At 34.6% G+C, this 25748-nt stretch overlaps 3 protein-coding genes and 1 non-coding gene across 7 annotated transcripts; all 4 read right to left on the bottom strand.

The window, feature by feature from the left end:
- Positions 1-758: 758 nt before the first annotated feature.
- Positions 759-852, bottom strand: LOC141825824 (small nucleolar RNA Z221/R21b). The gene has a single exon (XR_012601573.1). It is a non-coding gene; the product is annotated as a small nucleolar RNA Z221/R21b (small nucleolar RNA).
- Positions 853-1877: 1025 nt separating this feature from the next.
- LOC141824600 (protein LAZ1 homolog 1-like) lies at positions 1878-9900 on the bottom strand. Of its 4 annotated transcripts, none has more exons than XM_074711915.1 (10): positions 9816-9900; positions 8354-8548; positions 8093-8256; positions 7881-7937; positions 7487-7595; positions 6313-6497; positions 6148-6236; positions 5747-6002; positions 2559-2804; positions 1878-2470 (listed from the first exon to the last, which is right to left on the bottom strand). In XM_074711915.1, the coding sequence occupies exons 2-10, from the start codon at positions 8364-8366 to the stop codon at positions 2162-2164; spliced, it is 1428 nt and encodes a 475-aa protein (XP_074568016.1). In that variant the 5' UTR covers positions 8367-8548; positions 9816-9900; the 3' UTR covers positions 1878-2161. The 4 variants fall into 4 exon arrangements, with proteins under 4 accessions (XP_074568016.1, XP_074568017.1, XP_074568014.1 ...); XM_074711916.1 differs by having other exon boundaries at positions 8370-8548; XM_074711913.1 differs by having other exon boundaries at positions 8093-8548.
- A 1186-nt stretch (positions 9901-11086) lies between these two features.
- On the bottom strand, positions 11087-11769 carry LOC141823670 (pectinesterase inhibitor 28-like). The gene has a single exon (XM_074710943.1). The coding sequence runs from the start codon at positions 11767-11769 to the stop codon at positions 11224-11226; it is 546 nt and encodes a 181-aa protein (XP_074567044.1). The 3' UTR covers positions 11087-11223.
- Positions 11770-13244: 1475 nt separating this feature from the next.
- On the bottom strand, positions 13245-21669 carry LOC141824383 (O-fucosyltransferase 38-like). The gene is made up of 11 exons (XM_074711659.1): positions 21461-21669; positions 21029-21107; positions 16953-17020; positions 16086-16174; positions 15824-16001; positions 14974-15102; positions 14714-14847; positions 14427-14640; positions 14157-14341; positions 13621-13716; positions 13245-13493 (listed from the first exon to the last, which is right to left on the bottom strand). Exons 1-11 carry the CDS (start codon positions 21635-21637, stop codon positions 13367-13369), a joined length of 1476 nt encoding a protein of 491 aa, XP_074567760.1. The 5' UTR covers positions 21638-21669; the 3' UTR covers positions 13245-13366.
- Between the last annotated feature and the right edge of the window lie 4079 nt (positions 21670-25748).

The following is a 25748-nucleotide window of genomic DNA, read 5'->3' as shown; positions in this document are numbered from 1 at the left end:
CAGTCAGAGACAACAATTTGGTTGTGTTGGCTTTAGTGAACCAAAGGGAAATTGGTGCGAGCTAGAAGTTGGTACCTTTACTAAAATGGCTGAGCTCGAGGTGATTCAATGTTATGGCCTCGAAAACCATGGTAAGCAACAACGGATTAATTAATGAGCACCTAAAACTTTCAAATGTTTTCAATTCGATCTAAAATCATTTATTACTCATTGAAACCTAACATTTTATTTATTTTTTGAAGAGATATTTTTACAAAAAAATATTTGTTAAATTTCTTTTTCTTCATCATGATCTTTTTCCTTTAAAATTAATGCTTGAGAGATCACCTTTTCTCTTATATCTATATAATTCTTTTTGAAATGAACAAATTTAGATTTATAATTGGACAAAATTGAAATAATTTTTTTAAAAAATAGTTCTCTTGATAGATTTAAAAACAATAAGAATTTAGAAAGCTTTTATGGAACAATCATAACAAAATGATAATTATCTATGTAGTATGTGTAAAGATTTTTTTTAAAAAAAAACAAGCAAAGGGGTCTTCATATTTTTCTTAAACGATTGATCCTGCATAAAAGTTGCACATAACCCTTATCGTTTGATCTGTCCTCTTGAACAAAGAAGAATGAAATATAAATACAAAGAAATAAAGACAAACAAGCAAAATAAAACGAGTTCAATCAAAGTCGCAATAAATCTCAAAAGAAAGAAGAACCGATGATAAAGGCATAAAAACAAAAGGACGAGAAATTGGAGGAGGCTCAGAGAACAATGGGTAGAAGATTTGGTGTCACCACATGAGACTCTAAATCTCATCAGCGTGGTGCATGACTTCTGTTTCATCATCGCCTGTTTGCGAAACGAGAATCACCAAATACAAAGAAGCATACAAACCTGCTGAAAGAGCGTCGCAAAAGGAGGATGCAGAAGGGAAGGAACTCCCGATTTGGATTTAAGTTCCGCTTAACTACCGTATAATATAGAGGAACTGGAAAGCTAAAACCCTAGTTTACTTGGTAAAAACAACGGGCTGGACCGAAAAAGCTGGTAAAGCCCAAAGCAATTAAAGGCTTGATATTAACCTTTTTTAGAAAAATTGAGTTAGCCTTATTTTATCTTTTATATAATTTTCACAAAGTTTCCATGTTTTCAGTTTCTTTTTTTTCTTCCCCCAAATGCTCTTAAAATTTTTGATAGTATCTTTTAAAATTTTCCATGTTATCGCTAAATTATATTCATATTTTTGTGATAATTTAAAAATATAAAATAAATATTCTAATTTAAAAATAAAATATTTCTGAAAAATATTGAAAATTTTATTTTTTTTATTTGTAGATATAGAATAATCATAGAAAATAATTTTTTTTCCAAATTTTAATTTCTTTTTAAAATGAAAAGTGTATATTTGTAATGCGTTGATAAAAACCTTTGGAAACAAGCTATTCTTTTAAAGCGACAAAAGCCTTAGAAGATATGAAAGCATATCAAAGAAAATAGAACTTTGGAGAATAATTTCAATTTTATTACAAAAAGACAAATTGCTCATCCAGACATTCACCGGTAGAGATTCGAACCTAGCTCTATTGTTACAAATCTATCACTCAAGTATCAACTCAACGCACAGCAGGGACAGAAACAATTGCACTTTGCCCTGAGAGTTGATCACCCGAATTATACTGGAGAATTTACTTTTTCACAGAATATCTGACAATTTTAATATCATAAGAGTGCTATAGAAGCTTCAATAAATCTAGCATTATACGAGCAATTGTTGAAACAAATAATGTTAGAATTCCTAGATGAACAAAGAAACTGCTCTGAGAAAATAGCTCGCAGGTTATAACTAGAAGAGAATATCAACTGTTAAATCCGTGGCTTTATAACTCATTAACGACATCCCTGATCCAGTATTATTGTTATTACAAAGGGACTTTATGCTTGTAACCTAGGGCCAAATTCAAAGATACCGAAATGTCAGCTATGAACAGTTGATGGATCCTCAAACCAAAATCACTGCACTTCCGAGTCCAACCCAGCCCTACTTATACGACAGGCAAGTTTAGTATAGCAACACTTGTAGATGAAGTAAAATGCAGTAGCGCAACAGAAGTTACTTGTGTTAGTGCTGCTAGCTAACTAAAACTACTAAATGTGCACCAGTTACGACCATCTTGAACCATTGAACTCGAATGATCCACGTCTGGAGCCAATAGATTTTGCACTCACTTGCCATCTCTTCGTATCCAGTCCACCATCACTGTAACTTCCTTCAACGAGATGGGCATCCAAAAACTCCTCTCTCCATGAATTCAAGGGAACAACAGAACTGTCGTCTCTGGCTTTTCTCCTACCCCTTTCCCGCTGCTTCACGTTTTCTGAAATCTGATGAAGTGTCTTATTGATCTTTGCAATACCTCGCTCTACGGGTTCTACCACGTGAGAAACAGTGAATTTCACATCATCAGCCACCTAACGAGTGAAACCAGGAGAATGAGCCACGCTTGTTAGCCATTGAACTGCAGTAGAAATAATAATAATAAAAAAGGAGAATACCCACAATTTCGCCACTTCCAAACAAAACATCTCGAACACTCTGAGGGAAACTCAAAAGTGTTTCCTGGTCATCAGGACGAGTGATCCGTACCCTTGTTGATCTTCCACAATCTTTAACCTCTTCTGGATCAGGAGGAGTACCCAATGAAGCATAATTTGTCAAAACAGCAACATTCCGAACACATCTTTCCCCACGGCTATATGGTTTAGCTGGAAATGCATAGAGGTGAACCACTGCAGCAACCCCCATCTGTTAACCAAGAGTAGTAGATCAATGATCAACCAATGGAGCTAATAAAACAGCAAACCTTAACTAGGTTGAACTTTTCTAGCCCCTAATGGATGAACAGATACAATAAAGTGATGCTTCTGTGATACATACCATTTCTTTTTCTTCATATTTCTCATTTCTTTGTGCATATACAAATGCATTAAAGAAGAATCCATAAGAAAATTTTAAAAATAATTGAAGAAACGCCTATGCACTTATTCTCATGGAGAACAATTGGAATATATATATATATATATATATATATATATGTGGCCCAGCAGGATACAGATTTCTGTAGGTAGTTGCAACTATGCAAATGTCACATAATATGAATGGAAACACAAACAGCAAAATATGTAGAATCAGAAGAACTCATTCTAGAATTATCATGGATTTCATCTCACAGCACTTGTGAAACCCCATCTGTACTGTGTTCTCTGACCTACTAAGGACACCATGCTTAAGATTAATATTGAGCAAGTACAATCAAACATAAAGAGTCCTATGTTGTAGTTGGATACCTGAAAAAAATTTCATTTCAATCACTAACATGAGCATTCAATCTTAATCATTTTGTGATGCTGTGGAGGAGAGAACCAGCTGTTGCTGGCTGGATCATGATATATGCAGCTGCATGATGCTTCCATCCCCATTCCCACCCTCTCCACCAACTTCAAAGTTATCACTGGTTACAAACCCTCACTGCTCTGGTCCCTTGCCTCCCACCAATCGCAACTTTTCCACTTCATCTTATACATTTTGATGATCCTTCCAACATGCAGGCAGCCTCCCTAAGTCTGTTCACTGGTTCCATTTTGTAATTTTCATTACAAGTCAGCCCAAAAAGTAATCTCTTACAGCAACACATTTCTAGCACCTATTCACCTACACTCTTCTTGCTTCTTTTCCTGAGATCCTTTCAATGATATCAACCCTTTGATTCCACTGCTCATCTTCATTGGGTCTCTTGATGTTTTCTGAACCTCCATAGTTCATCAAGGTAATAAAAAAAATGTAGTAGACATTTCCTCTGGTGTGACACAGATGCTACCATGAATCAACTGCTTCATCACCTGGGATAGTCACCCTCGAGAATGACAAAGGTAAAATGTACATGTTAAATCCAAAATCATAGTGTGTTCACATATGTGAACCTATCTTACTTGGATCCAGATATGAGTATTCGACAGGGGTGCAGATCCAAGTGTCTAACACAGCTATTTCTAAAACTTTTTACAAGTGAACAGTAAAAATATTGAGTGCCCACTCTAAGTGTAGGTATAAAACACGAGTATGGAAGGGATAGATGAAGAGTCCAACTATGAGAGCTTTGGACTATGGTAGTAGCTGGTAATCACAAGTGAAAAAAGGCTTGTTCGGGTTCTAACCATCTGAGCATGTTAGTTCTCAATACATGGTCACATTTTCAATGCCTTGGAAGTCGTTGAAGTTGGGATAATGTATGATGTTGAGAATGGAAATGCAATTTCATTTGGGCATGAATGATGGCTCCATGGCCACACACCAATAGACCTCTTTTCCTATCTTAAATAAAATGTCATCACAGTACCTAAACTCACCCTTCTCTTTCTTTAGATAATGAAATCGACTGGACAAGCCCCAGATGAAGTTTGCAGCAACATGATATTGAGCCCTAAAGAACATGTGAAATAATGTTATTGTTCGAAACAAACATTTTTTCCACACTTTGTATTTTCCTTCTCATTTACCTTAACGTGACTCTTAGCTGGCTCATTTAAACCAGATACATATACATATTGTAGCATGCAGATCATCAGGTACATCTAATAAAAGTATGTTAGCTTCCCTCACTTATTAATTTGTATATACTTATTTTCATTACTATAGTGAAATTGCGGGGGCATCTGTTTTTGTTCAACAGAGAATGCAAGTATGTAGTTTTGGTCCTGTCAACTAATTAGATAGCAGTTAGATGTGGATGTCACCACCTATCGCCTAACAAACAAAACTTTTCCATCCATGTCTTTCCCTCTACTCTCTTCCTCTCTCTCTCTCTCTCCTCTCTGTCCTCTCTTCTTTCCCATAACAATTTTCCTGATCAGGCCCTATAGTAATACTGCTTTGGGAAGATTTGCTATAGGCCAGTACCATCCAAGGACAGCTTGCATGAGGGGGGGGGGGCGGGGTAGCAATTTTGAAGTCAGAGACAGAGAGAAGAGAGGGTGAAAAAATGAAAATTTTGGGGAAAATAATAATAAAAGTAAATTGTTGATCCAATATGCTGTTTAGGTACCAGACACCTTTTATGTTAAATTACTTTGATAGGACAACCTAAACTAAATACTTACAAGTTCATGAATTTTCCAACAAAAAAATGAAATTGACAGATAGCAATGTAAGTCATAGTATATGGGTTCTCTAATATATTTACCTAAATTTTAATGCATCTTATTATGGGCAACATATTAGCTTTGACGCACAAAAATACATGTGCCATAACAGTTTGCAAGGACTCCTCATAGTATCAATAAATGTTTGAAACTTAAACTAGATTAGTAGATACGGCATTATTCATAGCTTTAGCAATGCAGCTAATAGTTGATTTGAAATTTAAAGAAGAAAAAAAAAAGGTTGTTAATCTGTAAGAGTTCTCTTAAAGTTGGGGCGTAATTTCATTGTTCAAAGCAAGAATGATAAATCAGGATATTCTATGAAGAGGAAAAATTGGAACAGAACATTCTAGAGTGATGCCTACGTATTGAACAATCTGCACCCAGAAAAGGGGGAAAATAAGAGCAGTATTCGATTTGTAAGCAGAAGAAAACCGTTGTTTGATGTATACTTCTTTAAAAATTACACATGAAAAGAAAAATAACAGAGTAGCAAATATAATGGAACAAAAGCAACGAAACTTTAATTTTAAAGACATTGTGAATCACCTCAATGCATATGATATAATCCTGAATACGTGTCTTCAGCTGTTGTACTAAATGGCCTTTCAAAGCTCCAGCTGAAAAGAGAAATGCAATAGCAACACCTTGCCACCAAGTCAAGAATACAATGGACTTAAATACAAGGAATTTTGCCAAGGGCTTGATTGGTTCCAGCTTGTGTTTAGTGACAGAATAGAACTGTACAAGGCAATACAAGGCCCAAGTCTGACTAAAATTGAGTATGACTGCCAGATATGGGTACCTGCAGAAGAACACATAGATTGCTCAATTGATTTTCTCATCCCAGTGTTATCCTGAGCAAGCGAATGTTGCCGCTGAAACTTCCACCATTTCCCAGGTCATCTTTTAATCTGTGAAAAATATGAATTGAGCACAGGTAACCTTACCCATATCTCCATTCAAACTTCCCTTCGCCATAAACCCCCAAAAGTCCTAAAATTATCGCTAGCAGAGCGCATACTGTTTTAAGTATCATCTGCAAATAAGCAGCAAATCAATAATTGGAAGTAGTCACCAGCAAAGAATTCTAACAATAACAAGAAGAGTCATACATATTGAACAATTCCGATCTTGACAGACTGGTAGAAATCAGGACCAAGATACCAGTGTTTCATGAAGCAATTCAACGGAAATGGATGTCTTACAAGTCCATCTGCATACTCAATCTCCAATAGAGGTGTGCTAGATGATATTTCACTTTGAGTCTCCATAAGTTTTATTGTATTTTCCTCGCCACCTTAAGTCATAATAGATAAAACTAAGAATCAGAATAGATAACAACAATATTTGGCAGTGTCTTATTTGTAACTACGTCACAACAAAAAACACACAAAATAAATATGACTAGATATAAATGTGAAAAGGAAACTAGATCTTTTTAACCACAGAAGACAGGTAATAAAGAGATTTGATGCAAGTTATCTAATGTCTTTCTTCAAATTATTCAATTTTAAAACTATCAAATTTTTGGATACTTGGGCATATATATGCATATCCATTTCAGAAAGAGGGAAAACTGATGATAACAGCTATATCAATTCAGGACACCACACCACAAGCTTCTCCTATCAATCAAGAATCTGATATTCTAAGGGCATAAAATGCTTTTTTAATACACATGCAGGTGGGTGGAGTAACTGTATTTCTTTGCAAGAACAATTGCAAGGTATACTAGCTATAGTTTAGTTGGTCAAAGCAATAAATCCTCCTGAATGAGTGGCACAAGTCTAAATAAATTAAACAAATAAGCATAAATTGCTCACTATAAATAATTAACAGCATGACCGATCTGTGGTTTTACAAGGGATTGCAACAGCTAATGTGAAGTATAGATAAGAGGATTTATTAACTATTACATAAACTCTGAAGCATGTGGCCATGAGTAAGCTCTCATAAAACTTTTTTGGTCGCCTTATTCATCACTTTGGGACAAAGGTAACTGAAAAGTTATAGAAATTATCCACCTATTGGTAAAAACAGACATCAAAATACCAAAGATATATAGTTTGGATCAATGATCTAAAGACATAATTCTCCTAAGTATTTTTTTTCTCTCCATGTACGGAAGCTCTACTACCGAACTTCTCAACAGAACATCAAAAAGTAAATACCCATTATAATACGTACTCAACAAAAAGTAAATAGGAACTAGAAAGAACCAAGTATAATACTCATTATAATACCAAAGCTGAACATCAAAAAAACAAGCAAGCATTGGGAACTTACCTAAACACGCAATCAAGTACCTCTTGAAACAATACATAGCAAAAGCTTCATAACAGTCCCGCAACACCTCAAAGATGAATGCGATTTTTGTGTATGACAAAGACAAGAACTGCAAGTCAAAGTTGAGAAAGAATACTGCATGTTAGCCTCAACAAAGTGAATGAAGATCAAGCATCATGGTTAAGCTAATTTCAAGGGAAAAATTAATAATGAGAGTATACAGAACAGTTCATCATAAATGAATTAGCAAATAAGAATAATAACATAGAGCAACAAAGACATTCAAGTGGTGAAGTTGCACAATACTATAATTCGATTGATAAGCTTGTGTTGTCCCAAATCCAAAGTTCTTGATGCCAAATAATAAATTTTCTAGATACAGAAAAAGACATACCGATGAAATTGCATATACAGGAACCATCAGAATGAGACCAATCAAGAATTTCTGCTCCTGAGATGGGTTGAAAAAGTAACGTAATTAACAATAGCAAGAAATTCTGGATCACAAAACTTTAAGCATAATGAAGAAAAAATGAACAGCTCACACTTCAGCAGAACATTTGGCTGAGAAATCAAGATAGAATGAAAAACTGAAAACTGAAATACCTCAGGCAGCTTATAGACTGCAAGGTGCTGGATAATAAGAAAGACAGACAGCATTGATGCAATGAGTGCACATACTCCTGCACTGAAAATTGTCCAGCTACGTAACAAGTGTGACTCCCCTCCCGAGTTCATGATCAGCATCTTCCATGGACTTGATGAATCAACTAGGGGGAGAAGCATTAATAAAATGAACAAAGATATATTTCGACCCATAGATTTTCTAATTTGGATAACTTGAATTCTATGTCAATCAGTGGATACTTTGTGCCTGCATTACTTGAAGTATTGAGGTGCGTGTCTTTTTTGATTAAGCTATATACATTTGCAATTGCTGATTTTGGGGATTGCTCCGCAAAACCATTTGGTAGATGGAAACACCATGACAAGTGAAGCAGATATTTAAGCCGGTAGACAATTAGCTTCTCAAGTTAACCATGATTGAATGCACATCATCACCTGAATACCACCACAAGTTTGCATGTTCAATGAGCAAAGTAAAACAAAGATAGTTGCATGACAAGGAAACATAAGATGAAGTAGAGCAATTAACTGGAAGCAATACATGCTACCTGCGGCAGAATGTAGTGTGCATAAGTAGAATGATTTATCTTAGACAACACAACAACAACAACAATAACAATAATCAAGTCTTTATCTCACTAAGTGGAGTCAGCTATATAGATTCGCCTATGTTATTGGGTTTGATCCCTTACTATATCATCATCTATATTTAAATGAATTTTATCCTATGTTATCGTTGCTAACCAATTTGTCTTACACAAAGATTTTTTTTTAAAAAATTTCCCAATAGAAATAGCACCAACCACAGCACAGCATTTTAGTGCAAAAGTTAAAGCTACAACACTAGCCTATAGAGACATAAAGTATACAATTACAGATGATAGTTCAACAAGAGGCGGTTAAAGCATGAGAACAATTGGCATTATAAAATTCTAGCCAGTAAGACGCTAAACAAACATCTAATGCAGCAGTTAAGTTTGAAAGAGTAGATAATTGTTTGACATAGTTTATCCACACTGCACAATTGACTTATATTAAAGAAAAATAATGACTAGAATTCTTTGAAAAGTATAAGATTGCTACTATCGTGAACAAAAAAAGACTAAATTAGATCAGAAAATCAGTGACAAATTCTGACAGCGACAGTAATCCAAATAATGCTGAAGTAGTTGGCAATCAAAACCAATATACTAAGATGTAATTCAGATGCATTTAGTGGCGAGGAAGTGCAGTCAATTAAATTAATTTTGAATTGACACAGTAGATTGATAATAAAAAATATCACTGGAGTCTAGTCGAGAGCAAGCTGTGCAGTCAATCAATTTTATTTTAATTTAGTGCAAGGTGGAACCATCAAACCAGTTCATGCCTTCCTAAATTACATTTTTTTTTTTGTCAGCCGCCAATGTAGTCTTTTCGGTGGTATTTTTTTGCCCCCAAATCTCACGAATCGAGCATTCAAGCATGCTCGGTGCCGGTGGTGCCTCTGGCTAAGAACAAATGAACCCTAATTAACCCACCGAATACACGAACCTCTTCTTCCAGAACGACATTAATCATCCTTTACGTCCTTCCTCCTTCGCAAGCACATACCAACCTAATTCTCATACAACAACCAATCGAGCAGATTGCTTGATGAAGGGGAAATCAAAACCCAGCGAAACTCGAACAGAAAAGATAATGGAAAAGCGGCGGAGCTCACCGCCGAGGCTTGGGTCGCCGGAAAGGGGCGGGTGAACCTTTATCCTCCTCCTCCTGCTTGTTCTCGGATCGAAGAGGAGCGGAGGGGTTTTGCCAGCGAGTTACGACGTTTTTTCTTTTCGATTGCTTTTTTGTTTTTTAATTAATAAACCTCGTTTCAATGGGCTACAAGACCTGGCAACCGTAAAACTTGCCAAGAGTTCCCCGTTACACGACGTGATCCGAGACTAACCGACTATGCCTAATTTGTAACGGGCAGTTCAACAAATAAGTTTTAGGGTTTAGGAAACTTTTATAGTGTTATTTTCAAATGGATGAATTCATAAATCTAGTAAATTTCTAGAGTTATTCTTAAATAGATTAGTAATAAATCTAGAAAAAAATAATATTCTTTTTGTATAGTCTAGCATATCCATATTTTTTTTATTAAAATAAAGCTATGAAATCCATAAATTAAATTTTAGATGTGTAAGTGAGAATTATTGACTGAGTGTTTAAATTTAAGTCAGTTAAAAAAATCACTTGATTTGAAAGAACCATTAAAGGCTTGATTTATATATTATCCTTTTAAATTTTATAATAACTTGTATTTTATGCTAAAATATAGCATCCTCTTTTTTTTTTAAGGCCATAACTCTTGTAAAGGAAGTATTATTCTTGGATTAGATTTTTCTACTTGAATCCCTCATCAGATCTCACAATCATTGGAGATCATGGAAAAGGTTAATTGTGAAAGATACCCCTATCTCTTCTATTATCATTCGTATTTAAAATTATTGAATTCGAACATATTTAAATATGTTTGATAATTTTTTCGAGTCAAATTTAAATTCATAAGATTTAACCTCGTATATATTATATAAGTACCTCCCCTTTAAACGGCCGAGTTAAAGGCCACATTTGAGGGGAGATAGTAAAATGTTGGTTCATTAGCTTCACCCCAAGCATGTACGTTGTAGCTTTAGTTCATCGAATCACATGGAAGCTTCATGATACTTACCGAAGAAGCCTCTTTAAAGTTTAAGGATGGAAAAGAAAAGAAAGCCTTTGGCTTTTCTGAAAGCTGAAAATCATATTCTCATGATCAAAGTTAGGGAATGTGGCATCAAAGCTCGAACAGAATCAAGCTTAATTATCAGCAGGCAACCAACCCATTCAAAACCAATCTTGTGTGGGCATTATTAGAACAAGACCAAAAGTAATTAATTAATATAGTGATTAATTTTAGAAGGTAAAACAATAGTACAACACAATGCTCAACCTTAATTAAACTAGTTCGATCACATGATCGACTGAAAAGCTCATGCTGTTTCCCACATTGCTCGTCATGTGACATGCATGGGCAGTGACAATTAGTTAGGCATTAATTAATTAACTAACAATACGCATGATTAGTTACGTTAAAGGTGTCAACCGAGTTGGGATATGATCTCCAAGGCAGTGCGACACAAGCGCTGGAGGTCCTCCTCCCTCTCGGCCATGGCGTCCGGGTAGGCCACGGGCGGCGCGCCGCCGGCTGCGCCAGGGCTCCTGCGGAACATCCTGCCGCAGGCGGCGGCGTACTCCTGCGCGGCGCTCACGTGCATGTCGGCGTAGTCGTAGTTCTCCTCCTTCAGCGCCCGCAGCGCCCACTGCAGCGCCTCGCCGGAGTTCCGGTACCTGTCGGCGCAGGCCGCGAGGGCGAGCGCTGCCCGAGCCTCGGTGGCGTTGCGGGTGAGGCCGGCGGCGTAGGCGGAGGCGCTGCGGGCGTCGGCGGAGGCGATGCGGAGGGCGATGGCGCAGAGGGACTTGACGTCGGCGGCCTTGAGGCTGCGGGGGTCGGACTGCAGCGCCGACATGCAGAAGGCGTAGTTGGAGGTGAGGCTGCAGGTGGCTTGGAGCAGGGAAGAGGCGGCGGGAGGGAGCGCGAAGAGGAAAATGAAAGGGAAGATGAAGGAACCAGCTGCCATCGCCATGGCTATCGGTGTATCGATCGATCCTGTGAGCTGCTTGGGCGTGGGGTGGTGGCTAGACGAGACGCAGTCCGCTATTTTATAGACAGCCCGAGCAACTCAGGATTCGCCATGTGGTCCAGTGAAAGCGTGTCAAGTTAGCCACAGGGAATTGATTACTCGCGTATTGGAGGAAGCATATGAGATCTGCCATTCCCTTTGGGAAAGGGCATGGCCTTATCCTACGGAGATTGAGGGTGTTCCGGCCTGAAATAAAGAGATGCATGGATCAATTTCAAATCCTTACTTTATTCTACGTGACTTCTATATTCACCCAGTCAAGCGCAGCGTGCTGGTGCTTGATTAATGAAGGATTCGTGATTATTTTTGGGTTTAGGGTTCGACGTGAGCACGAGAAGCTAGTTAGCATCAATAATAGTGCATGCCTTCGCAAATGCAGGACAGTCAGTCAATTGTTGGGAGATTTTGAGAAGGAAGGCCGTGGGACATGGAGTGCCTGTTTCCTAGGCTAGTGCTTTAAAGCTGTGGATTGACAATTTGTGCTGTTCCCTTCCCTTAATAATTGGTTTGTGGGTGCATGCCACGTAGAGGTGGACACACTGGTCGGATTTGGGATATTATTAGAAAAATAAAATAAACTTGAATTCAGAATTCCAAAGTCATTTTCAGTTTATATGTATGTATATATGTCTAAGAATATTATTGTTGAGAAGACTAAAAGAAGTTTTGGAAGAAAAAAATAATGAGATACGAAAGTCTAAGTGGTTATTTGGGGGAGCAGCTGGGTAAAGGCGTTTGATATGAAGCCAACAGCAAGCGGGAAACATTGAGAGGGAATATATGTTTTATGATGGTTAAAATTATTTTTAATATTACTTCAAATCTATTTTGCTTATAAGTGTTGTTACATAAATAAATAATGTAAAGACTATTTTAAAGTAGTGATAAATATAGTAGCAACTTTTATCTAAATCTGATAAAAACGATAAATTCAACATGTATTCATTCATTAATCTATCATCTATTTATATATCATTCAATTATTAATTCAACCTCTCAAATAGAACTTTATTTTTGAAAATAATTCATCTTTTATATTCTCTTTTTTCCCCTTATGTTCATTTTAAAGAGTTTTTAATTATTTTTTGCAAAAAAAATTATTTAAATATAAACTTTCACGAGATGTCAGATATAGCCCCTGACATGACACTGATTGGCCCATACACATGCAGGTTCGGATCAGCATGTAAAAAAATTAATAACCTAAATAATATAAAATTACACACAAAACCCACTAAAATAAGTGACTAAATTGTGAAAAAAACTTCGTGTACAATATCGAAGTGATTAAACCCACTAAAAGAAAAGGAATATCACCAAGTGAGTTCTCAAGCACTAGCATTATGTACAATATCAAAGTGACTAAATTGTGAAAAAAAAGAGAGAAGAAAATTATCTTCAACCAGTAATTACTTGAATAATTTATATGTAATTCAGCATATTGATGAGTGAAACGTTGTTTTTAATTTATGAAGAAATTGCGTAAAGACAATTAAGTTCTCCAGGAAACAATTGCAGTGCCTAAGAAATTACCAAGATGCTAATGCTGATTTGCATGGCAAATGCACTCGGGAAATGGGTTTTCATAAAATGATTCTTCAGTTCTAAACCGATCCCGGCCCTTGCTTCCAGGCAGAGATCCATACCTCTTTCTCGGCGCACCTTGTCTGTAAAACAACAGCTGAATTATTAAGTACCCTTGTCGCCTTGATTTGAGGTTTTGGTAATACGTACAGGGAACTATGAAGAGGAGAATAACTTTTGGGATGAGGCAGATTTAGAAAAACAAAGTACCTGTATTTATGCATTTCGATTACAAGTGAAGAAAAATTTGCATCTTCTTTCAGCTCTCCTTTTTCCAACATATTAAAGAGTTGTACCAATCCTTTCCTGCATAGTGGGGAAAGATGAGTGAAAGAATCACAGGGGAATAAATATATTAAAATGATGAACATCAAAACGGGATGACATCATTTGAGATACAAACTCCAACCTTACATGAATGTAACAGAAGATTGGAGGAATCTAAATGAAGCTCTCCATAAACCCATGTTAACCATGAGAGTGATCACGCATCAGAAATTTTAAATAGGATCTCATATATAAATATACTAGCACTTTCAGATTTTAATGTAAAACTGAAGGTAAAAAATGTGTGTTTATTTCAATCTAGAGAACTAGATCTTTGTCACAATTATTAATTCAAACAAATGTTTTACACAATCACCAAAACCAGACAAATTTGCTGCCACAAGGTGAAAATACATCTTACAGATTTTAACAAAAAAAACGGATGGAAAAAAAGGGTGTGCCAACTAGCATTCAGTTACCTATCTGGATTAATTGTCTTGCGGTGTCCTAAAAATCTCCGATGACCCTCAGCAGCTCTTGCCATATTTCCAGTATATGATGGTACAAATACATTGCTTTCAATCGAGATGATGTAATCAATGGCTGCTGTCTGAGTAGCATGATTAGAAAATTCCTTTAGTTCTTCAACAGTCGCCAAATTCTCCTACAAATAAACAGTACTTTTATAATCTCACAATAATATGTTCAATACTCTCCGGCGCAAGTAAGCTTTAAGTCACAGTACAAACCTTGAAAACTAAGTTAGGGAAGCGAGACCTCAGATGGGATAGGTAAGTTTCACCGCCATAGATTTCGCCAGCTGCAACATAAATCCAGGTAGACGAAGGATATCCCATGGAATGCAGAAAGACACTGACCTCCTTGGGAGTTAGAGGGCAGAAACCACCTAGCCTTTGTTCAGTTGAATTTATATCCTTCATCTTCCAGTGATTTGTATTCTCCCTAGGAACAGTATTTAGACATCATAAACATAAAATAATAAACCAAAAAATTGTGGCAGACAAACATTGCAAACCTCATAATTTTGAGTTCTTCAGCTTCAGTATCAGTAAGGCCATATGTACAACCAGTAAAAGCCAGCATATCTTTCTCATAACGCAAATGAAGAGTGATATACGGACCATGTGACTTGAGTCGCTCCACTAGCTTCTGTTGTATCAGCGGCATGTAGTCTAAGAACCTAATTTTCAAGTACGAATAGGTATTGCCTGAATGAACTGTGAACTAAAATACTTATTGACTAAATGGTGTAAGGATATTACGCCTTTATCAGACCTTTCCAAGGCTCTCTATTGGATTTGAGAAACGGAGTGCATAGTACATGGCACGACAACGCAGTCTTTGAATATCAACAGGGAGGTCATTATTTGCCAGCCTTGAATCAGATTTGGGTACATGAATGACCTGAACGGTATTGTGAAAAAAAAATTCTATCAATTCACCACCTAAAGTCTAACTTGCCATGTTGCTGAACCTTGAAAGTGAGACAAGATGTACACCAAGAACAAAACAAGATTTAAGGATAAAAAAACTGAAATACCAACGTCGATAGTATAGCACTCTAATGAACAATCTCCTCATAAGTAGCACTAGGTACATATCATCAAAAGACCAACTTGAAGCCTCTGATGGAACTTCCTGAAGCAGCTGATTGGATGTTTTCACCAATGGATTTTGTAGAGATCCACACCTTTTAGGAATGATTTGGTTGAGATATTCCAAATCATTCCATTTGAAAGTGGAAATAATTTTTTGAGTGATTGATTATGTTTAGGGGTTGATTTTCTTTTTAAAATAATCAAATTCGATTTGAGTCTAATTGGGGTCTGAAGTTGTGGTTAAATGTGTGATGTGTTCATGTTGAGTTGTTTAAACCAGCAGAATCCCCCATAGTTCTACACGACTAAATCTAGTAAATTTTCTTAGTTGCATGCCTCAAAGCAAATTTTCTCAACATAAAAAGATTATTCCTGTTTTAAAATGGTAAAAATAAAACTTTGAAATAATGTAAATGAAACCCATACTTATAGTGACAGAATATTCATTAAGGATGGCTGCTAATATATTATTTAGAAATTCTCAGATGTAAACTATGACAAAGGCCATCACTTGGAATAATATGTACCTCATAATCCTTCCACATTTGTGTCATTTCCTCATAGAAACTTGCACTTGACCAAGAAGTAAAGTGCTTACGAGCTCTTGGAGCTGATTCCATTTCCTTTGGTAACTCACTCACAATATGTACATCACTCTCTAAAGCTTTAATAAAGTGAGACTCATCAAAAATATCAGAAAAGGTGCTGCAATACATAAAGCAAAATTTTCTGTAATAAGCCATGTAGGTGATTCTCTATAAAATGAATGCGCAATTTTGTAAATCAGACCTAGTGTCTTGCCAAAAAGAACGTTTATCCAACTGTGGAATTACTAGTACAGCATTCATCATGCGAGCAACAGCAACCATATCACAGATCTGCAATCAAAGGTATATTTAGCAAAGCCATGTGTTATATACTATTTAATAAGTTGATCATAACTCATTATGAGATTACTGGCCATGTGTTTAAACTGCAAAGGTTATGTCATAAAATTTGACAAACCAATGCCCCAATCATGAGAGGATTAGTAAATACCTAGCAAAAATGGAAGATTGGAGAAACTCAAGAGTACTCGACCTATAAGACATTGGGATAACCGCACAAGCAAGATATTGTAGTAGCTACACTTCCGGTTTTCAATCAGCATGAACATGTGATCAGTAAAATAAGTATTATTATTACTTTTCTAAAGTTATATTGTAGCTGGAACATATATGGGCTTTCAATTAACTATGGTGCACCTGTTGACTGTAGTCTGCAACTCTACATAGTGTCACAGAAATAATACAGCTCCTAAAAAGTCAGCCTTCCAACTCATACACTGCTGACAGCTTCATCTTAAAATAGACAATATATGATCTTTTCAAAAGATATAATATTTTAACTGAAATAGGTTGTTCACACACAATAGTTATTTTACTGCTATTTCTGTCAAGATTATGATACATAAAATCAAAGTAAATACTAAATAACCAACTAATTCTGTGTGGGCCAGGTAGCCAGCTATAAAGACTAGGAGACCAATAAAAAATTTAAAAAATAAAAAATCTTAAGCCTTTCAGAGTAGCTGAAGCTGACTCTATAGTATGTATGACACCATACCAAATGAAAAAAAGGACGTGTAAGAATAAGAGGACTCTGTTGTCAACGTACACCAGTGCGCATTTGGTTGAGTCCTCCATTGCTTCTGACAGTTAAGTAATGTTTCTGATTCTGCGGAGCTGGCATATAACAAGACATGTTATAACAATTACGTTAACCAAGCAAGTTATAGCAATTCAAGAGAGAGGGAAAAGGCAAAAGTTCCACCATACTCTAAGTTTTAAAAAAACAGAAAAGGATGAAATGCAGAGAAAATATAGATTAAATCAAAGATGTTTGAGTTTTCATAGAAACTCAAGAACTTCTGTTAGTAGTTTTGAATTTATTTTAGTTATTTTAAAATGATCCCACAATTTAGAAGAAACATGCTTAGTATAAATGGACCAAGTGATAGTGTTATCCAATATCAAAGACTTATATGGATAATATAATCGAGTATGTGATAGAAAAATCAATAGTCATAGACCATCCTTTCTAACAAACACTTGTGAACCACTTCCCTCCCTCTATGGAAAAAGGTTTGATATGTGGATCCCATATACTCTTGCTTCTACTAAGAACATACTAGAACACTTAAAAAATGACAAGGTGTAAGCCATTGGTTCTCATAACTATAAAAAAAAACTTATTGCATTCGCTCAAACTGGAGAGTCCCTCGAGTTATCGCTCCAGCCCGTTATCACTCGGCCCTCTCCCTTATAGTCGAGCACTTAACATCCCTCTCGCATTCACTCGAGCTAAAAAGTCCTTCGAGCTATTGTTCGAACTTGTCGTTCTCACTTAGCCCTCTCCCTTACGGTCGAGCACTTAGCGTTCCTCTCGCATTTGCCCGATCTTGTCGTTCTCACTCAGCCCTGGATGAGATTGATCACACCTGATCAGTGAGAATTTCTGACACCAATCAATCATTTTCTCATTTACAAGTGAGTATTACACTATGAATTTACAGGTAGATGAGTTTCCAACCTTGACTACCAATTCCCAGACTACCTCTCTGGCTTATCAGTCTAGCAAGTATCCCACTTTGAATGTGAAAAAACCTTTCCCTTAGCTTCTAACTCGCTTCTAAAAAAAGCCTCGTTCATCCTCTCCATGCGGCGATGCACTATGGGTTATAATTCAATTCCATTCTATTCTTCATTCTGTGACTAAAAGAATCACAGATATTGTATTGCCATGTCATCATCGAAGTAATGCCCAAATGACATCTTCAGATCCGTCGTGGTCTAATGTATTCAGTGAGGCAATGTTTTTGGTTACCACCCAGAGAAGTACTTAGAGGAAGGAGACCCATGACTTGAGTTTATCAAACCACAGCGAGAGGAACGAAGTTATTGTCTTTTAATAGTTCAAATAAAGGCCTCTAGTGGCTTCTCGAAGGTTACTTTACTAGCTCTAGATTCTCAGGCTCTTCTCTTGTGAACGCCTGCTAGTTGGAGTGCTACTTCCCTGCACATTAACTCAAAGGAGTTACCTCTATTCGATGCACGTGAAGATTTCTGATATTGCCCAGGTGTGGGCTTGCCTTCTCGCGGCTAAAAGCCCCACACTAGCATGACAAAAAGCACAGATTGGCTACAAGGGCATTCAAAATGGAATGACCCGATTGCTTCCACTTGTTGCCTTCTTCGACTGACGATGGCTCAGAACTCTTTAATCTCGATCCCTATAAGGCTTAAACATTTGATTCAAGGATTGCTACTCCGAAGACCATGCAATTGAGCTGACTTTAGCTTTCTCTACCGATTACTAAAGATTTGATCAATCGTCCCTAGAATTCTTCATGTGCAGGGGATCCGACATTGGGATAACATCGAAGACTGAATAAGAAGAATCTTTTTTCCTTGTCTCATGCCTTTTCTTTTCTAATGCAACTAGTGCTGATGACATGCCTTTTGACCAAGAGAAAGAAGTGTGTCATGCAGATTCTTTGGCAACACCTAGAAGATCAAAGGCAATTGTTGCTCTTACTCTGATTAATGAGGGTCTTGTCCGAGTTCAAACAAATCCTTAGGTTTTAATTGAGACTCAAGCAGTATATCCTCGGACCACTTAAGAGATAACTCCCGCAAATTCCAAATATTAGTCTCTCTCTTTATTCTGCGAAAGAGTTAATGTAACTCTAACTACTACAAGCTCTTAAAATGACCTTGGTGTTAGAGGTCCCCCCAATAATAGTGATCCCCCTGTCTCAGTGTATGTTTTCTGGATTCACCTCAAGTTGTTGCCTAGTACTCCTATTCCTTACTTCGGCTTCACTTTGGTGTTGTCTATCCCCTTTGGGTGACCCCAAAATGGGTTGAAAAGTTTCAAAAAGGGACAAAAGGCAAAGTACAATGTTGAGTTGTTGTCCAAAGGAGCAAGTAGGAGTGAATAAAAGTTTGGTTAAACCAAACAAACCAACTGAACCGATCGAATTTAAAATTTTGATTCGGTTATTTTAGAATTTCGATTTTTTTCTAAAAAAATCGATTGTATCAGTTAATTCGGCTCAATTTCGATTTTAAAATCCCTTATTCGGTTAAACCGAATAAACTAAATAAACAAAAAAAGCGGTAAATATCTAAGTAAGTGAACCTAAAAATCCCTATTTAATCGGTAAATCTCCCATAATACTTGAAAAATTCGGTTAATTCAGTTTTTGATCAAATTGACTGATATTTTATCTGTTCGGTTTGTTCGATTTTTATTTAAAAATTCGGTCGGTTCGATTAGTTCGAAAAAATCGATTTATTCGGTTTCGGTTAATTCAGTTCGATTTTAACTAAATACTCAACCCTAGGAGCAAGGACGTAAGAGTCAGGGTAACGAAGATGGTGAAATTGAAGGAAGGAGGGGCACCTCCAAGACAATCTGAAACCCCTCCTTGCTAAGACCTGATGCCTTCAACAGGCAGTGCAATGGAAAACGAAGCAAGGGATTTGATTATGACAAAACGATCTCTAGCTTATAGGGAAGAAAAGTAGAGATTGATCTTTCTGGTTATTTCCAACTTTCTTGCCTTTTTTTTTATTTACACTGCCCCCATTTAACTATCTTCGCTTTAGTTTCAAGTTCGAGATCCCTTTTCCAGACTGAATGAGCATTGCCATTAATCTTTCGTACATGAATTTTTTCCATTCTTTCTCGCACATCATTGAGACTCTCCTATCTCCATATCTCTGGTCACATATTCGAGTAGAACCAAAAAAGAACGGTGGTGAATTGGGGCTGTCCGACCTTATGATCTAGCTATGTTTGCAAACAAGGTCCTTGACCAGAAGGAGAGACTGATAGGGTTGGAAGGAGTGATGGATATGCATTTGACCTACAGATGCTTTCTAGCTTCTGGATTCCTAATTTGTCCCCAGTCATTCATTCTACTTGTCCTTCCATCGAGAAAAGAAGAAAATAGATTAGAAGTTTATATGCATTATAGAGAGGGCCTAAAAATTTTGATTGGTCATGTCCAATCATAAGACTTGGCACACAATCATGTTGCCACCCATTCGTTATACCAATCACAAGACTTGGAACACGATTGGTCATGCCCAATTCACTAATACTCGCACTCTTCATTCATCTCCTCCATACACATGTTGAAGACTCACACTCCAAAGAACCCTTGACCATCTTCATTAATCATGTGCAAAGATTTTTAGGAACAACCATGTTGGACACTTAGATCCATATTCATGTCGAATTGTTGTGTTAGAGTCATATTAACCATGACCCAATTTTATCTTATCCAAGTTACAGGGTGAACTTCACAATTTAAGAGAGTTAGATCACTTTGGAGGGGAAAGGGAGCAACTATTTTTTCTTATTCCTCTACTTTTCATTCTAAACTGCTCAAAAGTGTTAGGGACTGCAAACATGATTTCTCACTCTAGCCGCCATTCATCTTCATGATCCCTGACTTTCATTTTCTAGAATTTCCTCTGATTTTATTTTTATGCTTTAATGTCTTTCTTTAATCATTTAATTGTCCGAACTACTGTATACACACTTAATCTTTTGATTAATTTTAGCTATATGCAAAATTACCTCCAGCTGTTGCATTTCTCATTGTAAACTTAAAACAGGACCTAGTACTATATCATGATTTGCATCTCAACAAGGTGCAAAAGTAGAAGAGCTGAAGAGACCTGAATATTTACGGGTTGGCTTGACACAGGGACGGTAACCATAACCAGAAGCAGAACCCCACAGTCGCCCTTCCAAATCCTGTGGAATATAGCAGAGAAGAGTAGCCAGAAGGAAAAAAAACGCTTAAACACCGCAAAATTACACGTGAAAAATGCAACTCAGAAGAGACACACTGGGATTTATATGCTAAAAAAAATCAAGTGCGAAGGACATGAAGTATAATGGGATATTATAAGTAGACGGACTTAAAAAAGAACCCCCTTCATGGGACGAAAATAAGATCAATGTAATTGAAGTTAATTAGATAATCGTAGCTACAAGGCAATGCTTGCGAGAACAGTTGATTTAAAACTAAACGAATGCACAAAACTTCTACGTTGAGAAGCTATTCCGGTGGCAGTAAAATGGACTTAGAAGTCAGAAAGACGTACCGTAGACTCCTCTGGGAACGAGGGACCCCGATCGAATACGGCAATCTGCCTCTGAGATAAGAGGAAGACGAAGAGGGAGAAGCCGAGGAGGATCAACGCGAGACGAGAAATCGACGGAGAGTTCAGGAATCGGAATCGAAGAAGACGATACGAAGAGGACGATCTAGGGTTAACCATTGGCACAGCCGGCGTTCTGGAGCCGGATCTATCGAAACGGTGAAGACAGAGACTTTGTTTCATCGGGAAATAAATAATTAACCTTGTGGGTTGGACATAACCTTCTCATCACATCACGAATTCAAAAGTGAGTGCATCGAGGGGAAGGGCGTCTGTGGTAAGATGCTAAATCTTTTATATTGTGATCTTTTACAGAAAAATGAATGGGTGATCTGGTAAGATGCTAAATCTTAACTATAATATATTAGAGCATCCGTAACGCGTGTTAATCGTGTGTTAATGGGGTGATGTGGAAGAAAGAGGAAAGGACGTGGAAGAGTGAGAGAGGAGAGAGATATTTAACACGTTCAGAACATTGAACGTGTTATTCGGGACAGTTGATAAGTCCCACGTAGTGCGCGGTTAAATTTTTATACGGGAGTCGATCAGTTGATCGACCACATGTGGTGGTGGTCGATCAGGTGGTCGACCACTACCATGTGGTCGACCACCAAAGTGACGTGGGCGTTATAACGCCACGTCCATTGCAGTTGCTCTTATAAGATACTTTTTTTATAATAAAATAAAATTTTAAGAAGTTAATTATTCATTGTTGAATCATGGAACCATGTAAACTTTTGAATTTATTTTGATGAACAATATAAAATTTCTATAGGATTAAATTTATCATTTTTAAAATTAATTAAATCATACAAATTAAATACTTAAATTAATTAAAAAAATGAATTCGTAAGTATATTTTATGATTTTTAAAATCAATTTAATAATATTTAAGATAAATTTAGAAGTAAAAAAAAATAAAATAGCATTTTTTAAACGTCCATTTTATAGAATTACAAAAAAGATATCAATTTAAATTTTTATAACACGTTTCACTTAAATTTTTGCAACTTCATTTACTTGACTAAAAAAATTAAATCGATTCGCCGTTGAATCGTGGAACCATGTAAACTTTCAAATTTATTTTATGATCAATATAAAATTTATGTAGGATCAAATTTATCATTTTAAAATTAATCGAATCGTAAAAATAAATTCGTAAGTGCATTTTATGTTTTTTAAACTTAATTTAATAATATTTAAGATGAATTTAGAAGTAAAAAAAAAATAGTATTTTTTTTAAACATCCATTTTTATAGAATTACTAAAGATATGTCATTTTTCTTTATATTTTTATAACACGTTTCACTCCATTTTTTGTTGCAACTTCATTTACCTGACTAAAAAAATTAAATCGATTCGTCGTGGAATCTTGGAACCATGTAAACTTTCAAATTTATTTTGATGATGAATATAAAATTTCTGTACGATTAAATTTGTCATTTTAAAAATTAATTAAATCGTAAAAATTAAATATATAGATTAATAAAAAATAATTTTGTAAGTGTATTTTGTGATTTTAAAATCAATTTAATAATATTTAAGACAAATTTAGAAGTAAACAAATAAAACAGCATTTTTTTTAACATCCATTTTTATAGAATTACTATATATTTTTATAACACGTTTCACTTAGTTTTTTCTATTAAAGTAGTTGCAACTTTATTTACCTGACTAAAAATATTAAATCGATTTGCGGTGGAATTGTGGAACCATGTAAATTTTTGAATTTATTTTGATCATCAATATAAAATTTCTGTAGGATCAAATTTATTATTTTAAAAATTAATTAAATCATAAAAATTAAATCCGTACATTAATAAAAAAAATAAATTCATAAGTGCATTTTATGATTTTTAAAATCAATTTAATAATATTTAAGATAAATTTAGAAGTAAAAAAAAATAAAACAACTTTTTTTTAACGCCCATTTTTAGACATCATTTTCTTTATATTTTTATAATACGTTTCACTCAATTTTTTCTATTAAAGTAGTTGCACATTTATTTGATTAAAAAAAATAAAATCGATTCGCCGTGGAATCGTGGAACCATATAAACTTTTAAATTTATTTTAATGATCAATATAAAATTTTTATAGGATCAAATTTATTATTTTTAAAATTAATTGAATCGTAAAAATTAAATATATAAATTAATAAAAAAATAAATTGGTAAGTGCATTTTATGATTTTTAAAATCAATTTAATAATATTTAAGATAAATTTAAAAGTAAAAAAAATAAAACAGCATTTTTTTTAACGTCCATTTTTATAGAATTACTAAAGAGATGTCATTTTCCTTTATATTTCATACGTTCCATCTAATTTTTTTTATTAAAGTATTTGCAACTTCATTTACCTAACAAAAAATAAATAAATCGATTCGCCGTGAAATCATGGAACCATATAAACTTTTGAATTTATTTTGATAATCAATATAAATTTTTTATAAAATTAAATTTATTATTTTTAAAATTAATTAAATCGTAAAAATTGAATATATAGATTAATAAAAAAATAAATTCATAAGTGCATTTTATGATTTTAAAAATTAATTTAATAATATTTAAGATAAATTTAGAAGTAAAAAAATAAAACAAGGTTTTTTTTTTAACATCCATTTTTATAGAATTACTAAAGAGACGTTATTTTTCTTTATATTTTTATAACACGTTTCACTTCGTTTTTCCTATTAAAGTAGTTGCAACTTCATTTACCTGACTAAAAAAATTAAATAGATTCGTCCTCGAATCATGGAACCATGTAAACTTTTAAATTTATTTTGATGATCAATATAAATTTTTAATTTAATTAATTGAATTGTAAAAATTAAATATCTAGATTAATACAAAAATGAATTCATAAGTGCATTTTATAATTTTTAAAATCAATTTAATAATATTTAAGATAAATTTAGAAGTAAAAAAAAAAATAAAACAGCATTTTTTTAAACGTCCATTTTTATAAAATTACTAAAGAGACATCATTTTTCTTTATATTTTTATAACAAGTTTCACTGAATTTTTTCTATTAAAGTAGTTGTAAACTAAAAAAATTAAATCGATTCGCTGTGGAATCGTGGCACCATGTAAACTTTTAAATTTATTTTGATGATCAATATAAAATTTTTGTAAGATAAAATTTATCTTTGAGTCGTAAAAATTAAATAAGTAGATTAATAAAAAATTAAATGAATTCCTAAGTACATTTATAAAAATTTTAAAATTAATTTAATAATATTTAAAATAAATTTAGAAGTAAAAAAAATAAAATAATGTTTTTTTAAACGCCCATTTTTATAGAATTACTAAGGAGATGTCATTTTTTTAATATTATTTTTATAACACGTTTCATTCCCTTTTTTCTATTTAAGTAGTTGCAACTTTATTTACCTGATTAAAAAAATTAAATCGATCACATCTGACTCGCACAGTCGCACGCCTTTAGATTACAATTATTTTAATAAAATTTATAAAAATAAAATAAAATAAATGATTTTATTTTTTTTATAATTCTGTTTCGTCATTACTATCTCAGCTATATTCTAGGAGCGAATGACTTTACTCTATATTACTTTTTGTTTATATTTTTTAATTTTTTAATAATTTTTTAAAAGTATAATTAATTTTATTCTAAGCTAGTCTATTTAGGACCATACGTCCAACCAATCAGTTTTTAAGCGGAAACGTAAAAGTGTTATTTCTTTAGCATAGTTTTATTTTATAAAATGGATATTTCAATGCGGATAAATATAATTGTAATTATCTCTGGAATACCAAAGAATATCTGACTAAAAAATTAAAATTATGACAAATAAAAACGAATTTATATCGATAGATAAAAATTTTATTTTACAAAATTATATATCTTTTTTACAGTTAAAGTAAACTTTACTAAATGAATTAGAGAAATTTTATATCTCGACGAATAGGATGAAATTTTGAGTCCAGTAATTTTGACATGGAACAAATATAAAAGTCAAAGTTATTTAATATAATAAATACTACAAGTTTCATACTGGATTCATCTTTAATTGGGTTCGATAAAAGTTTAAATTTGATAGGCTTTCTAACAAACAAACTTAAATAAACTTTCCATAAGATGATGATTCAAACTCAACTCCATTTTTTTTTTAGCAGGAGCTCTTCTGAGAAACGTGCAATTATTTTGAGATGGATCGAACAATTTGGTTGTCTCTTTAATTGTGAGAATAAGCAAAGGATACTCGTG

The sequence above is a fragment of the Curcuma longa genome, chromosome 3, assembly GCF_044706935.1.
Source record: "Curcuma longa cultivar G26 ecotype Majalengka, Jawa Barat chromosome 3, ITB_CL_G26_1.1, whole genome shotgun sequence".
Classification (NCBI taxonomy): domain Eukaryota; kingdom Viridiplantae; phylum Streptophyta; class Magnoliopsida; order Zingiberales; family Zingiberaceae; genus Curcuma; species Curcuma longa.
This window is presented reverse-complemented; position numbering and strand designations above follow the sequence as displayed.

Coding starts and splice junctions, on each gene's coding strand:
- LOC141824600 (XM_074711913.1), bottom strand. CDS start 8,305: ATGGGTCGAAATATATCTTTGTTCATTTTATTAATGCTTCTCCCCCTA. Junction 7,938..8,092: donor CAGTCTATAAGCTGCCTGAG/GTATTTCAGTTT, acceptor AACCCATCTCAG/GAGCAGAAATTCTTGATTGG. Junction 6,498..7,486: donor GTACTTGATTGCGTGTTTAG/GTAAGTTCCCAA, acceptor TTATGACTTAAG/GTGGCGAGGAAAATACAATA.
- LOC141823670 (XM_074710943.1), bottom strand. CDS start 11,769: ATGGCGATGGCAGCTGGTTCCTTCATCTTCCCTTTCATTTTCCTCTTC.
- LOC141824383 (XM_074711659.1), bottom strand. CDS start 21,637: ATGGTTAACCCTAGATCGTCCTCTTCGTATCGTCTTCTTCGATTCCGA. Junction 17,021..21,028: donor GCCAACCCGTAAATATTCAG/GTCTCTTCAGCT, acceptor GTTATATGCCAG/CTCCGCAGAATCAGAAACAT. Junction 13,717..14,156: donor AAGACAATTAATCCAGATAG/GTAACTGAATGC, acceptor CCCACTATGCAG/GAAAGGATTGGTACAACTCT.